This window comes from Dichomitus squalens (assembly GCF_000275845.1).
Source record: "Dichomitus squalens LYAD-421 SS1 unplaced genomic scaffold DICSQscaffold_19, whole genome shotgun sequence".
Classification (NCBI taxonomy): Eukaryota; Fungi; Basidiomycota; class Agaricomycetes; order Polyporales; family Polyporaceae; genus Dichomitus; species Dichomitus squalens.
In genome coordinates, this window is record NW_006766901.1 from 188,929 (window position 1) to 205,306 (window position 16,378).

A 16,378-nucleotide genomic window follows, 5' to 3' on the forward strand; every position below is an offset into this window, starting at 1 on the left:
TAACAAACAAATGGAACGGGGCGGGGATAAGGGAAACAGCGAGCAAGGAAGGAGGGGTTTGTGTCCGCACAAATAGGGGATAACGTACGATAAGTCTAATACATCCCCTTAATCGGGGCGTTTACCACGCTTCCGTCTCCTTCTCGGCAAGAAGCCGATCGGCGCTAACGGTTGCCAAAAATGCGCAGTTGGCCTCTTCAGTCTTGAGCTCGGGGCAGTCGCGCTGATAGTGGCCCTTCTTTGAGCACTTGAAGCAGGTGATGCGCTCGAGCGGGGTGCGGGGCTTCGTGTAAGCAGCAAGGGCGACTTCGGAGTCATGATGAGGCGGGTTGAGGGACAATTGGCGCGACTCTTCGTTAAGTAAGCGGGTGATGATGTAATCGATGGTAAGCTCGCTAGGCGGGGTGGAGTCGAGATTGACGACCAGCTGAGAGTACGAATCGGGGAGGCCATTCGTGAGAACGAGGATGCGGTCTTCATCGGAGATAGAGGCGTCAATCTCCTCGAGGCGGAAGGCGGCCCGGCGGACGTCAGCGATCCACGATGTCATCGTTTGTTCGGGGCGCTTCGTTAGGCGCCAGAAAGTGCGCCGGTGCGCGACCCGGGTACCAAAGCCGCGGGCACGGTGGACGCGACGGAGCTCGGTCCAGACTTCGTGAACGTCTTGTGATTGGATGTGGGCGTACTGGGTGGGCTCGATATTCAGGATAATCTCGGCGCGCGCTTCTGCGATCTTCGCACGCCAGGCACGCACAGCCTTTGTGTTATCAGAGCCGGAGGGGCGGGTTTCATCAGCAGGGGCGCTCGTAACCTCCCAGAGACCCTTGCGAACAAGGAGGGCCTCCATGCCGATAACCCATTCGGCGTAGTTGTCGTCGGCGAGCTTCGCAATTGTGGGCGGTGCCATCGGGGCGGGAGCAGCGGGGAGTGCGGGGCGGTCATGGTTACGGGGTCGTCGGGGTGCACGGGGTCGTCGTCGGGTCGGTCGTCGTCGGGTCGGTCGTCGTCACGGGTCGTCGGTTCGTGTGATCGTCGAGTGGCTTCGGCCCCACTGGGCAGTGCCTCGAATTATCCTTCGGGCAGAGGAGACACGTTTGTGAAGAAGTTTGAGGGCAAGCGGGCACAAATGGGATTCGCGTTTGGCCGGTGCAAACGCGTGCCGTACACAGTAGATACAATAAGGCTTATATACGTAGCTAAATAGGGGTAGATAAGGGCGCGGGTATCCGTCGGGGGGCGGGACCTGTGGCGCTCGTTCCGCGAGCTCGCCATCTTGACGCCAGGATTCCAACAGACTTGAGAATGATGAGTGGGCCCGGAGCACCACCGAGCAACCGCGAAACGATGTTCATGATAGCTGTTTCAGAGGCTTCTGTTGGTTCCTGATGATTCCCATCAATCACGGTGTGACTCACCTGTATACCATTGGCCCTGAGGTAACTCAGAGACCCTCTACAGCGGTTACTTGGCATTTCTCCAGTGGCACATGTCGCGAATGCAGTCTTTGTTGTTTTCAGGAATACACTTGATGCAATCAAGGGTTTAAAACCTGTCGCAATCTGTTGACAACGGCTAGTACCAGTGTACTGTTCCGTGTCAGAGATGAAGCAACGGGTGGCCCTATATGTGTCCGTTCCTGGTCCTATGATCATTCCGTACAGACGTACAGCAACTCTAACGTTCCAGATTGACTACTCAGCAGATTTCGAGCTTCGCGTCTTACGCTACTCATGGTCCCTTAGTTGTCTCAAATGGTTTTTTCTATTCCCTCTGTGAGAGCACCAGACTACAATTGTGTAATCCGATGTATGATGAGGCAACAACGATCTGACGGCCCTAACGCTTCCACCATTCTGCCCAGATGCACTACCCCCTGTACCCTGCTGCACCCTTGACAGAGTAGACCGTCGGAGACGTGCCTAGGAAGATTTGCCCTGGCTTGTCTCAGCCTCATCCCTGTCACTATCTTGAGTCTCGTCAAGCTCATCTTCTGATTCATCTTCATCAGTTTCGGGTTCCTCCTCACTCTCCGGCAAATCACACTCATCTCCTTCCCGCATCTCCAGTAGGGTGGGATATAATCTACGGAAATCCAGATATTCCAGGGAGATCTGCTGATATCTTGTTATGATGAGCTCCCGGAATTTCCATCAATTCCGCGTAGTATGTGATCATGCTACCGCGCTTCAATGATACCTGGCCATCCGATTCTACCAGGCAAACATTGGGATATGGTACTGGTTTGGAGATTCCGCCATTCGTTGCTTTGAACATGAGTGCGATGTCCACTGGAAGGTATCGCTCATGTGTCTGGCCCCGAAGTGTCAGCTGGAGCTCAATGTGTGTCTCCGCCACAAGGGTCTTCACATCAACAAATGGATGGACTTGGGAAGGTTTCAAGGTGATGGCGATACCTTGCGGTATTTCTATTTCCTTATCCGGCAATATGGCCTTCGAGCATGCATGTCGATAATGACCAATCTGATAGTCCTCGGTACCAGAACCACCAAGCCAGTGGAACACTAGTACCCTGACAGGCATTGCCTATGTACGCAATTATTCTCCGTATTCAGCTCATGCGTGCATACAAGGAACTGGAATCTCACGGTATATGTTTCGCCATTCTCTAACGCTTTGTTGATTCTCTGAATGTGACCAAGATCGGGCGTAAACGTCCATAACCCTCTAGCATCATATCCAGTGTGATGCTTATGGCATACTGGTGATCTGTAGTTAGGCCTGTGGGCATCTATGTTGTCACGAAGTGGGAATTGACTCACAGGAAATGAAATTTCCATCAGACAGCTTGTCAAAGATCTCCTCTCCCGGTGTTCTGGAGACCATATTGAAGTTTTTGCAGGCCGTGATTAGCTGGCATAATAACAAGCTCGTGCTGAGGACGTTGAACCTAGTGTGTGTTTGAGTACAACATACCTGATGATCATCATAGTGTGTCTTGGATATCAGATGAGCGCACTGAATATGCTTCGTAGGTTGCTTTGGTCGATGCAGGTGACCGCAGAGGATACACCTGCTTTTCCATGCATCCCTGATGTTGTGCCGCTGTGTGGAGTTTATGGAAACGGAGGAGTCTCGAGATGGCACGTTGAGAAGCGATGTATTGGCTTTCATATTGAGGAGCTTCTGAAGTGAGGTCGAGGGTAGGCGACAAATGAGAACAGGCTTGATGAGGTATAATACCAGCCTATCGTGCTCACCTCATATATATATACTAATTAGACCTCCTATAGCTGTATAGCTACTTCTCTAAGTCAGAACTCGGAGACTCCGCCACATTTCGATTTACATCCTTGAGCCGCGCATAACTGTACCTGAAATGATGAGGTCTCCATCATACCGGACTCGACACTCACTAGCATACGCACTCAGAGCAACAGGTTGTAAGATCTAATGATGGTGAAGGTTCAGGTCACCATGAAATCACCTCCATTACTATGCCTGATAGGCTATGGGATGTTAGCATGGCCATCAACTTGTTGTCAAGCTCGAGGACTCCGTGAATGGAGATGTTGATCAGGCGTGCTATGACACAGCGCCAAGGAAGCGGAAGGAATCACGCGCTAGCCTTGTGGTATAAATTACAAGCATACTTGCACCATCTGACAGCAAGTCACATCACTCACTCGCTACACTCATTCCGAGATTGTAATCCGTCTCATAGCCTGAATATTCTCTGCCACCATGGAGGACATACCCCTGAACTCAGCTCAATCTAAGGCCAACGAAACTGTTCTGCAGAGCGTTGCGGAACTATACAACGACCGGTGTGCTCTCTGTCCGTGGCGCGATGAAAAGCACAAAATATATCGCGTTTTGTTCGACAATGCTAGAGGCAAGAGCCAGGTCCGTTGTCGATTTCTCCGCAAGCCTTTGTACTCATGGCTAGATTCTGCATAGATCCAATGGCTCAAAGAAGCTAATATAGCTACATTGGCAGTAGACAGCCCCGACACACTTTTCCCATGTGAGAGAGACTTTGAGCAATCGTGTAAATTGTGCGAGCTAAACTAAGATTATGACAGTGTGCGATAAGCATATTGAAGACCTCCTTGAGGTCAAATATGTCCTCTGTCCCCCGATTATGGATCTTGAGAGCTTGTTGCAATTCGAGAAGGACGACTGGAACAAGCGAATTGCGGAGGGAACGTTAAGGGACCGGAGGATTCCATCGATCAAGGTGTGTGATAATCAACAGTAAGGGACCAGCTCCGTAACATGCCAATATGTTCATAGGATCTCAGCGGGAAACTCTCCTTGATCTGGGTATCGCAATCTACCTCAGAGACAGCAGATATCTTGGACCTGAGCTTTTGGTTGACCGGACTGGGTTCCCCGCAACCCTCGGACGACTCGGATGAACCGCTTCCCTGCGTCTTAAGTCCGACATGTCCCCATCAGGTTTTGTTCGACATGAGGGCCCGCAGCCGTTCAGTGGGCATGTTGAAGACCCACATTATTCCCAACAACCCCAATCCCGGATGCACACTCGAGATCTGTATAGATTTCAATCACACAAGAAAGAAGAAATTCGTACAGCGTATCAATCCTTACGCGTTTCTCGTACAAGCCATGGCGACGTTAGGAAATGCGTCGATGCCGGCCGAGCTCTACTTCATACCAAACACCGCCAGTGGCTCTATGCAGCCCATCTATGTCGAGAACCCGGTCTCAAAGGTTCACTCTCTGCTGTGGGAGCTACGTAATGCATACTCGAGGACAAGGGAAGATTGCATGAAAGACAGGGAACTCTTCCAGAAAGGCGAGCACCCCCTGCAAAGTAATTCTGCCATGTAAAAGGTGCGTGATCGTCCGAGCTGGAGTCCCGGCAAATATTTATACTGCTGTTCAAGGCAAGCAGTAGGCGCTGGCTTTGATGTGCGTCCAATGCAGCAATACCCCAACTAGTGTGAACAGTCGTGCTTATGAAACATGTACGCGAGTGGTATACTGTAGGAGGGATGGGGGCGTCATACTTGAACCTTTGCAATGGGAGCGCTGCAAGTCTTGCAATCTCATGAAATCAGTCGTACCTTTCGTTAGTAAAGATCATGAATAAATGCTTGGTACCATATGCACTCAGCGTACCTTGATAGATGCGCAACAGTGAAGCATGCATTGGATGTGTCTCGCAACGTTTCCGACTTGCTTCAACCTAGGGCACTTTACATGATGTGCCGTCGCACCTGTAGCGTCATCCAGTATCATGGTCATAAATATTAACAGCGTGCTCATTTTCCCGACCTTCCGGGGACATTGATCTCGTGCGATACGATAAGAAGTTGAAGCGAGGGTATATACATTGTACTAGAGCGATCGGCGAACAGCTGACTCAAGTCCAATATCACTTCAATTTGGGGGGAGCGACAGTCTACAAAGCGAATTGCCAAGTGTATGTCTCATCTACGTCAGGATTTGGATTTCCTGTGATCGCCGACTGACCTTCGATGAACAACGGCTGCACCCCCTCCGGCACCTTTGCCAGCTTCTCTGACGTCCCCTTATGCGCTCTTGATCGTGAACCGTCCCCGCATACAGGCGTACGCCTTGAACTCCCTTATGTGCTCGACGACATATAGCGAATGAGCGCACAAGAGTTTGCCTGGTTCCAGCCCGTGGTGTCGTCCATCTTGACGGCGATCAGTTCACATGCACGGCGCTCATGACTTCCAGATACGACATCTATGGGCTTGTCGCCCCCAATCTAGCTGTAGACCTTGACACTTTCGTGTACGCGCCTCCTGAGGGGCTGGTGAATGGGGGCGTTGTAGCGCGAATCTTTGGTATCCCAGAGCGCGATATCCAGGACCGGTAGGACCGGCAGCGCGCGGTGGAGATACAGAGCTAGCTATGTGTAGCTGAGTAGTCGCGGTATAGTCAGATGTGCATCCAACAATGCGGGCCGCGGGCCTTTCTGCTCGCGACATCGAGAAATTCAGCATCAACTTACTTCGTCTATCCTTCTAACGTTGTGAACTAGAGACCTGGGTCTTCGCTGTGATGGCTCTAAGTGTAGCCCACAGCACCATGTTCGCGTTTGGCGCATGCGATGAGCCGTCACAGCGGGGTCCGGTGTCTCCAGATCGCAGACGCCTCCAAGGCTACCACTAGTCGCTGGAAAAAGCAGAGTACGGAATCTCACGGAGATCAGCGAATTGGGTACACCAGCTTGAGCTGTGAGCTGTATTGCTCCACGCACGTAGGAAGGGTGTAAGATGTTGAGATTTCAATGCACTGAGTCACGACTTTGCGTACGAGGTGGATGCCTAGCGAACACGCGAGGCAGGATTAGATTGGCGCAAGGTGACGCGACGTGTCCTTCAATGCGAGAGCTAACGCAGAGTAATACAATGAGTGCCAAAGGGACATTGACTCACGATGGCAATACGCGGGGCTCACCTTCAAGCGGTGCAAACTGCGATGACGCGTTGTGTTTGGCAACCGAATAGTCGCGAGAGTCCAAGGCTCTTATTTATCCTCCACATTGTCCGAGTCGTGCAAGTCCTCTCCGCGAATGAGATACTCTGTCGGTATGAAAGGAGGAAAGTTAGGCTACCAATTGTTCAGTTCAAAGTGACCGAATCACCATTGTAAGAGAAATAGGACGCCTATTCACTTGTCCTCGCGAGCCAGCAAACTCATCTTCTCAGGAGGCGTACCTATGTGCTCTCGCGGGCTCAACAATTTCCCCGAACGGCTGAGGACAGAAAGAGACCGGGCGAGGTCTATCGAGCACTGCCGATTATGTGCAGAGCACCCGAGACGCGTTCATGCAGCAGTACGCTCAGAAGCGGCAAGGTTTGGTGTATTCCGGTAGAGTCCGGTGGACAGCGAATCGAATGAGCAGATAAGTCCACTGCGATCCACAGTTGTCCGGCACCATACGATGGCACCAGATCGCGGCTATCTCAGAGCCTGAAACACCAGTGGGTGCCCAATCCGAACGGCGGGTTACAGCCAAGCGTGCCGATGTTCTGCGGCTCTATACCCTTTGCATACATGTTCTCCCACTCGCCCGTGATGCCCTGCACGACCTGCACGCCCGCAAGGTACATCATGTTCCGCACCGACGCATCGTACCCCGCGTCCTGCCCGTTGCACAGGCTGTCCGCCATACTCAGGCGTTCGGGCAGCATGTCAGAGTCGGAAGCTGTCCACATCGTAATGACGCGGCCGAAGTCGAAGTTGACACGACGTGTGAGTGTCCCGCGGAAGAGCGCTCCGAGCACCACCATCCTCCTGCTGGGTAGTGCGGTACACTCCCATGCCGTTCGTTGATCGTCATCTTCCCGAATCCAGCTCCCAGAAGCGCGCTGGTCGGACGCGGCCGGTCGCAGTCCAGCGCGCGTCGCGCCCTGAGTGCTTCAGCGTACTGTGTGGCTCGACGGTGTAAAGCCGGCTGTACTGCTGTTCGCTCGCACTTTCGTTCAGCTTGGCTCTGCGCGTGTGGAGAACGGCCCACTAAGGCAGCGCGTCGGTCAGCTCGAAGGCCTCAGTGCGGTAGATGTACAGTGACCACCAACCTGCGGTCCCTGAGGTACGTGTCGGGTAGGGAACCCCATCTATCAGCTCGCGCCCATCGACCCCTTACTGCAGTGCGGCCGACCAAAAACGGAGACACCGTAGCCAAGGAAGCCTTGTTTCAAAGAGATGCCTCCGTCGCCGGCGAGGAGACAGGAGGACTAGGAAAGGTTAAAGAGAGGGCTGTTGATGAGAGCGGACGTACAAGGCGACACGTTGATCTGGCCCTCACCTTTGACAAGCTGGCAGATGTCACCTCAGGCCGTGCAGTGCATGAGGAAGTGCCGCAGCAAGAAGAAGCCAGGAACGTTGCGTTGCGCAGGAAAATGAGTTCGGGGACGCTGACCCACGCTCTGGCCTGGTCGGTGTACTTCAAAGAACGCGCTTCGGAACCTAGTACACAACAATGCACTCTTGGAGTCACTGACGACGACCTCGGGTGATAAGGGATGTGGACGCGGCAGTCGTGAATGATGTCGACACGCTCGATAGTCGGAAGAACGCTAGAATCTGCTGCAGCGCAGTACTGCCATAGCATAGATGGTAGAACTGGCAATGCGGCAGATCTAGTGACCTTCGCTGATGACAATACACGCTAGGCGCAGGGCGGGGCACTGAACATGATCACGCACCTGATTCCTGGCATCGCTAGCCATGGCATCGGCTCTCTGAATCTAGTGCCGCTGAAAAGGGGGGCGGTATACAAGAGTACTGATCTTGGGAAGGTATCGGGAGTAGGGCGCAGAATTGTTCGAGCGGCGGGTGGGGGCGTCGAAACTGCCGGCAGGCGTGTGCAGAGATGGCGGAATGTTGGTACGGGGACCCTGACAAGATGTCTCCACACCGAGGGGCAGTCGCAGGGCACCTCGGTTCATGTCGCGGTGAGGGGCAAGACATGAGAAGAGAATGAGAAGATGAACCAGACGTCCAAGAGTAGTGGGCGGACAAGATTACAGGGAACGGACAACTCGCCTAGATGCGTGCAGAAGTGGAGGAACAGGGCGTGCCAGGTTTGAGACTGAGCAGATGGAAAGCACAGAGGAGGACATAGCAACATGGCACGATCCTGACACCGTAGTGCCGCGGTTGAGATGCACCATGTCCGCGGGTGGATGACAGAAGATGGAAGCACAGAGAGCGCAAGTGACTGTACTGGCAGAGTCGGTGAACTCCGGTAGACAGCGCTGATTTCCGGCAGTTTCCGGTGCACATCGTCGGAGATATCCGGAATTCGACCGATGCTGCCGGACTTCGTTGGGTAGCGACGAATACCAGGCTTCGCCGTTGGATTGCAAGGACAGCCATCGGATGTCATTGATATTGGATGTCATATTGGTTGTCATTGGATGGGCAGCTAAGTCCACTGTCATCCAGTGGCATCCGATGCCAATCGGTAACTCACAGTAGACTTCAGTGTCATGTGTACTCCAGGCAACATCTCCCAAAGCGCGGCATTCGACACTTCCTACCTGGTCGTATACCCAACAAAGCTGTAGCAACACGACTTCTGCTCTGACTACTACGTCCGTTTGGTCAAGGAGTGGGCATCCTACTTCATCGAAGCAGCCACCCGCTCCAGCTCTCTCGCAATCGGCGAGTTTGGGCATGACTTCCGGAGTTGCCTGTCCAATCCAGACATCAGCGCACATATATCAGACACCACGAAGTAGCGGGTGACGCACTCTAGCTTCGCCTGATTGCCCCGCTCCTTTCACTTTTTCGCCGCAGCTCGCCGGTCGTTACACAGCACGTACGAGTCGGCGCGTTTCGGGCCGTCGCATCGAGGAACGTACGACAGTGCGTCCTTCTGGTGCCCCTTCTCAACAAGATGCTTCACAAATGCCTCGTAGCCGATGGGGCTCCGCCGCGATTTGGCAAACACTTCGAGGCCCTCGAAGTCGTGAATTGAAGTGAGCGCTTGGAGCTTGACATACCAGAACCTACAGTGCCATCGTGGTCAGCGGTCGGCTAGAGACTGTTCAATACGAACGGGCCGCTTGTCGGGAACTTTGAAGTCGGACTTGATCTTGTCCGCCCGCTTCGCCATGCCGTTGACGAGGCTGAACGCTTTGTCCGAAGAACGCGAGCTTGCGGTCGGCTTCCTTCTCGAGTATTTGCTGTAGCGTCATGAGGTGTACGCTCTCGTCCATCATCTAGGCTTTGGATGAGTATATGCGCATGATGTATCAACTTGGGCGAGTCAAACCTTAGCTTCACATCAGCTGTCCTTGTCCTCGGAGAAGAACTTCTGCGCGGCTGCGCGGCCTTGACGGACGTAAGCTTCGCTGTCGGGTCCTACATGCATTGCATCAGCCATATTCTATCACCCTCCCGACGGACATAACGCACGGACGCGCTCGACGATGACCCGGGACAGCGCCTCGTCGCCCGACTCCAGGTCCGCGTTCTTGCCCGTGCCAGTCGTCTGCGGCTTCGAGCGGAGGATCTTCACGCACGCCCGGTGCTTGAGCACCGCGTCAGGCGGCAGGGCAAAGTAGAGATGCGGAGCGCGAGGAGGTGCAGGTTGCGCGCTAGCAGGCGGGAGATGAGGTGCGTGGGCGAGAGTTGGGTGTATTGCGTGTAGAAGAGTGGGATGCCGATCTCGTAGAAGCGCACGACGTTGAGGACCTTCAGCGTTTAGCCGACTTGGATAAAGTCTGTGGGGTCGTAGAGGACCGACCGGACTTTGCGGCCCGGATGAATGTATAAAATCGGCAACATTGGGAGGGCACAGGACATAGCGTACGTTCAGCAAGCGCCGCTGCCAGAAGGGCTCCGATTCCCGAGCAGCTGCGTCGATGCACTCGTCTACTGCTGCTGCGAGCTCTGGACGTATGCTACGGATACTTTCGTCAGCTTTCGGCGACGGCCTTGAAGAGTTCTCCTAAGCGTCAAAAGAATGACAGAAGGTGATATCGAGCCGGGACGGAAGACCGAGACAGAGGACGCTGCATCGCAGTATTAACGGGGGGTCGAAGGGAGCGCATTCGGGAAACGTACTGGGCACCTTTTGAACGAAATCACAGGTGTCTGGACCGATGATACGGGTACCGTCCAGCGTTACGGCATGGTCGACCCAGAGTAGAAGTATCTGGAATCGTATGCGCATACATATGGCGGGTGATTCGAACTGGTGTACCCAAACAGTCCTACGAGCACTGCATCGTTCCCACACCACTCCGATTGATGCACGTACCCTGATGGGTCTGCCATCGCACTCGTGTCGAACCCGGCCAAGCTGCGCCCGAAGTCGGTCAACACGACCCAAAGGAGTGCAGAAAAGGTGAGAAGGGCGAGCGACTAACCATCTCGGGAGGGCGATAATGGGTGAATGGCCCGCAGGATATGCGCTAGTCCAGGCTCTCTAGATCGTCGACACTATATCTCGTCGTCTCTACGGATAGCAGGGCTTCGACATGGCCCGCGATTGGAGAGGTTGTGACAAGCCTGCGCACGGCCTGTATGCGCTCATGGAGATGATAAAATCGAGTGAACGTACGGACCTGGGTTGGGCAGCGTGAGTGGCTTCCCTCCTGATTACTCCTTCGCCTCCAAGAACGTCTACGATCCTGGCAACGCAACGAGAGCATGCTCGGGTATCTGCGCATCGATGATCCGTCGCTCCCCGGCCTCGCTTCCAAGCGAGTATTCGCCTTGCAGGTCATACATTCAGTACGCACCCTCCTCATTGAGTACAACCAGTCGTTCGTGGCCTGTCCAGCCGCTGGGTCTCGATGAGGTGGAAGCGGTGGTCCGGGTTGGTCAGATTCAGAAAAACGTCATAGCTGTGATCGAGGACAGGGTTAGCGATGGTTCCTCGCGCGAACCGTTACTGGCGAAACACCTTGTTTGAGGTCTGCATATAATATTGGTTAGATAATGTCACGATATCGTGAGGTTCGTCATACTCGGACAAATCAAACATGTCGTAGTCCTCACCGATGTAGACACGGACGTGACAATGCGCGAGTGCCCCGCCAAGAGGCGTTCCGTTCTCCTGCTGGACAGTGCATTACACGCTGTGCAGCTTGTGAGGAGCGTAGTTGTATTCTCGAACGCACCTCCGCCCAACGTTCCCTCATCACACGCAAGTACGCGAGTGCGGCAGCGTACTTTTGGGTGCTCGCGGTGTCGTTCAGCTGGGCTCTGAGCACGAAGGCGATCGTAAGCTGTCGCTCGTCGCCAGTGAGGTGAAGGGGTTCAGAGTAGCTCATCGCGCACAAGGGATAGCAGACCAGTTGCCAGTAAGCCCAGGAACAAGAGCAAAGGAGCCGCAGAGCCAGAACGAGCGTAGCAAAGGAGAACAGAAGGGTAGGAGAAGTGGAGGAGTAGACGTATGACTATCAGCGTCGACAGGAAGGTCGTGGGGACATAGCGAATAACCTGCGCGACTGAAGGATGACCGTGCGGGGAGGGGCAGTCACAGCCGCACGTTCATGGGGTGAAGGTAAGGGAAGTGGCAAAGAGATTGGACAGAGATGGACAAGACCGGCAACTTACCTCTGCAATCGTAGAAGGGCAGCCGTACAGCGAGAGATATACCACGTCGAGACCACGGAGATGTCGGCCAAGGCCGCGCAGTGGACGGGGGGATAAAGACACGACATACGAGGAAGTCGATCTCAAGGCTGAGCGCTGCCGATGCACGCGTTGGCCCCATTAATTGATGTACCTTGGAGGATGATAGCACGAACACTCTCCAGAGCCTAGTGAAAGGAAATGAGAAAACGGAGTAACTCGATACTTGGAGTCTTGGACGCGAACCGGTGGCAACAGAGGCACGTGACTATCATCGCCCACTGTAGGCACCCTCGCTCGACTGAGCATACTGAGCTACAAGACATGAGACCTTGCTGTCACATTCACTTAAGCTAGAAATCTTGTTATCCAAAAGGTCCGCATATCCACTAGGGCATGCTCGCCTGAATGCTGCTGAGGCAGCTTGGGTCGGGATTTTAGGCCGTGAGGCAGGGGTTTACAGACATTACGGTTCAAGACACGTGAGAGAGTCGCGTCGCAGAGCTTGACGGGGGCGCCGCTCCGCTACTGACACAGCGCTCCGAGAACTTCGGAGTCTCCATTTACTTACCCATCACATATCCGAGTCATCTGGCTGAATTTCGCTAGAAGCTAGCTCTTGTTGGTCTCGTTGGTCTAGGAGCTTGCCCAGATGCATAGCTCACACAACATTCACCACTCCCGAAGTGCACCATCGGGTCCTGTCCAGACCACGTTCCTCCAGGCCTTCTCGCTAACATGTATGGCGGCCGCCTCTCTGACAAGCGTTTCGTTAATCTCTATGCCCAAGCCAGGTCCTGAAGACGTCATGAGACGAAGGCCTTGTACCAGTAGAAGCTCCGTCGTACCTTGCAGCGCCTCCACGTAGCCGTTCTTGATCGCGAACACCAAGGGATCGACAAGGTACGTGAGCAGATCCGCGCCTTGATTGTAGTGGATCTGGAATAGCAACGCTCAATACTGCCAGAGCGGATATTGGTAGTCAAGGTGCGCACCTGTAGGCTCATCTCTTGTATGAAGACTACCGTTGACATGTGTCAGCGATAATCCGATACAGGGCGAAACGCTCACAATTTGGCGAATTGAGATCGACCTGCATGCACGCCGCGAGTGCGATGGGGCCTAGTGGGCAGTGAGGTGCGAACGCCACATCGTACGTTTCTGTGTACGACGCAAGTCTATGGAGTTCGCTGATCCCTCCGCAATGCGCGACCTATCAAAACGCTTTCAATATCTGCACCTTGCGTCATATGATTGTCACCGACGTCGGGCTGCGCGATATCCATTGCGCGGCGTTCAAGGTACGGTCGGAAATCGAAACGCGAATGCAGCCGCTCCCCTAGCGCGATCGGGGTCGAAACCAGCCTAGCCAGGTCAGCAATCTCTTCGGTTTGCGTAGGAAGAAGGGGCTCTAGAATCACACCACTCCGTCAACAACCCATCTCAGAACGTCTTGCGACGACCGACTAACCTTCGATGAACAGCGGCTGCACCCCCTCGAGCACCTTCGCCAGCTGCTTCGCCATCCCCTTATGCACTCTCCCGTGGAAGTCAACTCCAACGTCCAGTCCCACGGCCTTGACCCCTCTCACGCGCTCGACGACCTTCTGCAGGATCGCGGGAGAGTCGATCCAGTCCGCGCCTTCGGTGCCGTTCATCTTGACGGCGGTGAAGCCCTGCGCGCGGCGCTCCTCTGCCCCCGAGACGACATCCATGGGCTTGTCGCCCCCGATCCAGCCGTAGACCTTGACGCGGTCGCGCACGCGCCCCCCAAGGAGCTGGTAGACGGGCACGCCGTGGCGCTTGCCCTTGATGTCCCAGAGCGCGATATCCAGTCCCGAGAGGGCCGACTGCGTTCGGCGTATCAGTGCAGGATCCGACGGATCGTCAGAGATGCGACTAACCATTAGAACAGGCCCGCCTCTGTAGAAGCGGGAGCGGTACGCGTGTTGCCAGATATTCTGGATCTGGTCTGAGTCCCACCCGATGAAGCGTTCCGCGAGGTCTTTGTACGCGCCTTCGATCGCCTCGGTGTGGCCCTCGAGGGTGCCTTCGCCCCAGCCGACGATGCCTTGTTCAGTCTCGACGCGCACGAAGAGCCATCGTGGCGGGACGCGGAATGTCTAATGTTTCATACGACGTTGCCGCGTGTTAAGATCAGTGATGTCATAGGAGTAACGAGAGCAATAACCTACTTCGATCTTCGCGATCTTGTCGGGAGGGGACATCTTGCGCTTGAAAGTCGATTCTGCCTCGCCGCGCAGCTGGGCACGCTGTGGTTGGGTGTGGTCAGGACGTATATCGATGCCGGTACTTATCGCTCTGCGGCGTGTAAGGCAACGGTCCTGAACGAATTAAGGGGTCAGCTGTATGGCGCCGGGCCGGGATCCGAGATAGGTCTGCAGGAGTTTGACACGAAGATGCTAGAAGTTGACGTCGTAGTCCGTCTGAAAGGAGTGCATTGTACGAGCGCATAGAATGTACAATACTAGCGGATCACGCATGAGGTAAATATTCCAAGAGGAGTGCAGAGTACTGTTGGTCACAACCGTCCATCCCGATGTCGATACGGATGAAGAGAGCACATACCCACGTAGACGCCTTCATATCCTACAGCGAGGCCCGAGAAGCACTACGTGAAGACACCTCGTCTCCGCTCAAGTCATCCGGTCCGGAGAGCATCATCCGGGGATGCATCCCTGCGAGCTGGTGAGCGCGCGGGTTCGCCCAGTACATCTTGAACGTGCGCGCGGCGGGGCTGTCTGGCCCGGCGGTATTGCATGAAGCCTCCCAGGCCTTCTTCACCCACGCCTTCGCGCTCGTGAAGTCGGAGACCTGCATTGCGGCTGAGATGAAGCGTCCGAATCGGAGCATGCGAGACAGACACGTACCATGACACAGAACTGGAAGGCATCGAAGCAGAAGGACGTCTCGTAATGCACGAGCTGTTCCTCGTTCAAGAGCCGAATGGCAAGCTTCACCTGAGAAACCCTGCTCGTCAGCTGCACAGAGCCAAGGCAACCCGTCGACGCATGCGTCTGCGCACCTTCCTCAATCCCAACGTCGGCTCCTTCCCGCACGTTCCGATCTCCTCAAACAGCCTCCTCACCGTCAGCCTTCTCCTATCACTCTCCTCCCCCTCACGCCCATCGAGCATACACGCCTCGCACGCGCACACAAACCCAAACGCGCCCTCGATCTCCGCACCGCGCTCCTCCCGCGTGCCTAGAATGTCGACGTCGACGTAGCTCATGCACAGCTCCTCGCCCGGCGCGACGTCCCGCAGCGCGCGGAACGCCATCTCCTGCGCGCCGACGTCCCACGTCCGCGCCACGTTCGGCCTGCACGAGTGGTTCAGCCGCGCCGCTTGCAGGAAGATGCCCTCTCTACTGCCGCCGCCTGTGCTCGGTCGCCCTCCCTTCCCCCCTTTGGCTGTCTTCTCCCCCGCGCTCGGCTCGGATGGGGCGAGGGTGCCCCCGCAGGGGAGGGCGTTCGTCTCGAAGATGCCGAGCGCGGGGAGGAGGACGGGGTGGCCGGGGAGGGGCGCCTTGTACGCGTTCGCGAGCGCGAAGAACGCGCATTGCTCCTCGCGCGAGTGCTGCGCGAGCGTGTTCAGGATCGTAGAGTTGGTCCTGTGGGGTGGAAGCGGCTGCGTGAAGAGTGGGGACTCGGCGAAGATGACCGTGCCACGAGGGATAGGGCGCGTAGCGAAGAGCCCGGCGCCCCCCGTTGGGGAAGGCCCGAGTTGGTAGCATGGGGAAAGGTCTTCGACGACGGAGACGGAGGATGGCTCGCGTTCGTGGGGGTGGACTGGGCTGGGGCTGGAGGACGTGGTGGGGAGGGGAGAATCGGTGCTCTCGCCGTCTTCCTCCGTCTCTTCGTCCATCATTGGCTCCAGGGTGGGGGTGTGTACTAGGTACAAGGACGAACGCGAGTTGCGGTATGCATTTCCTGTGGGACGTGTCAGGGGGCGCACTGGGTAGGACTGCACGCGGGTGGTCATGTCGACAAGACAGACACCTCAGGTGGAACCAGCAAGGGGGAGGAGGGAGAGGACGGTGGCCGACGTGTACGATGCGAAGAGTGCGTACGCCAAGGCAGGGCTGCGTGGAAGCAGATTGGAGAGAGGCACGGAACACGCGCAGGCAGACAGACGTCAGGGAAGTCCGGCGGCCCTGCCGTAAAGGCTTCGAAAAGAGTTAGAGGTAGATGGGTATGTCAGCGAGACCGACAGATGAGGCCACCTACTATCATCTTGCAGCCATGAGGCGAGGCGAGGCATGAAGGAAGCCATAAGAGTGGGTCATATAGGCACCTTTGG

General features: G+C 55.3%; 5 protein-coding genes across 5 annotated transcripts; all 5 read right to left on the minus strand.

Annotated features, from left to right (window-relative positions):
- Positions 1–5,492: 5,492 nt before the first annotated feature.
- DICSQDRAFT_155675 (uncharacterized protein) lies at positions 5,493–7,260 on the minus strand. Its single transcript, XM_007366611.1, has 5 exons — positions 6,678–7,260; positions 6,605–6,626; positions 6,418–6,542; positions 5,969–6,350; positions 5,493–5,876 (listed from the first exon to the last, which is right to left on the minus strand). The coding sequence occupies exon 1, from the start codon at positions 7,251–7,253 to the stop codon at positions 6,927–6,929; it is 327 nt and encodes a 108-aa protein (XP_007366673.1). The 5' UTR covers positions 7,254–7,260; the 3' UTR covers positions 5,493–5,876; positions 5,969–6,350; positions 6,418–6,542; positions 6,605–6,626; positions 6,678–6,926.
- A 39-nt stretch (positions 7,261–7,299) lies between these two features.
- DICSQDRAFT_147763 (uncharacterized protein) lies at positions 7,300–7,580 on the minus strand (the record flags this gene model as incomplete). The annotated part of the gene is made up of 2 exons (XM_007366612.1): positions 7,300–7,479; positions 7,542–7,580. 2 exons carry the CDS (start codon positions 7,578–7,580, stop codon positions 7,300–7,302), a joined length of 219 nt encoding a protein of 72 aa, XP_007366674.1.
- Positions 7,581–8,892: 1,312 nt separating this feature from the next.
- On the minus strand, positions 8,893–11,190 carry DICSQDRAFT_137370 (uncharacterized protein; the record flags this gene model as incomplete). Its single annotated transcript, XM_007366613.1, has 10 exons — positions 8,893–9,161; positions 9,222–9,692; positions 9,746–9,834; positions 9,889–10,003; positions 10,286–10,423; positions 10,444–10,487; positions 10,540–10,630; positions 10,651–10,839; positions 11,039–11,042; positions 11,105–11,190. Coding segments are annotated over 8 exons (744 nt in total), but the record flags the coding sequence as incomplete, so codon positions are not given.
- Positions 11,191–12,684: 1,494 nt separating this feature from the next.
- On the minus strand, positions 12,685–14,329 carry DICSQDRAFT_107267 (enolase C-terminal domain-like protein). The gene is made up of 8 exons (XM_007366614.1): positions 14,253–14,329; positions 13,962–14,180; positions 13,529–13,907; positions 13,323–13,468; positions 13,129–13,270; positions 13,053–13,078; positions 12,906–12,996; positions 12,685–12,854 (listed from the first exon to the last, which is right to left on the minus strand). Exons 1-8 carry the CDS (start codon positions 14,283–14,285, stop codon positions 12,730–12,732), a joined length of 1,161 nt encoding a protein of 386 aa, XP_007366676.1. The 5' UTR covers positions 14,286–14,329; the 3' UTR covers positions 12,685–12,729.
- A 338-nt stretch (positions 14,330–14,667) lies between these two features.
- DICSQDRAFT_62783 (SET domain-containing protein) lies at positions 14,668–15,943 on the minus strand (the record flags this gene model as incomplete). The annotated part of the gene is made up of 3 exons (XM_007366615.1): positions 14,668–14,892; positions 14,949–15,038; positions 15,104–15,943. 3 exons carry the CDS (start codon positions 15,941–15,943, stop codon positions 14,668–14,670), a joined length of 1,155 nt encoding a protein of 384 aa, XP_007366677.1.
- Positions 15,944–16,378: the final 435 nt, after the last annotated feature.

Bases quoted from the DNA above. Each gene is read 5' to 3' on its own strand.
- DICSQDRAFT_107267 (XM_007366614.1), bottom strand. From the start codon at position 14,285: ATGTCCCCTCCCGACAAGATCGCGAAGATCGAA. The intron at 13,908-13,961 runs GTTAGTCGCATC...CGCCGAACGCAG, and splicing joins GAGGCGGGCCTGTTCTAATG to TCGGCCCTCTCGGGACTGGA. The intron at 12,997-13,052 runs GTGCGCACCTTG...TTGCTATTCCAG, and splicing joins TACAAGAGATGAGCCTACAG to ATCCACTACAATCAAGGCGC.
- DICSQDRAFT_155675 (XM_007366611.1), bottom strand. From the start codon at position 7,253: ATGGTGGTGCTCGGAGCGCTCTTCCGCGGGACACTCACACGTCGTGTC.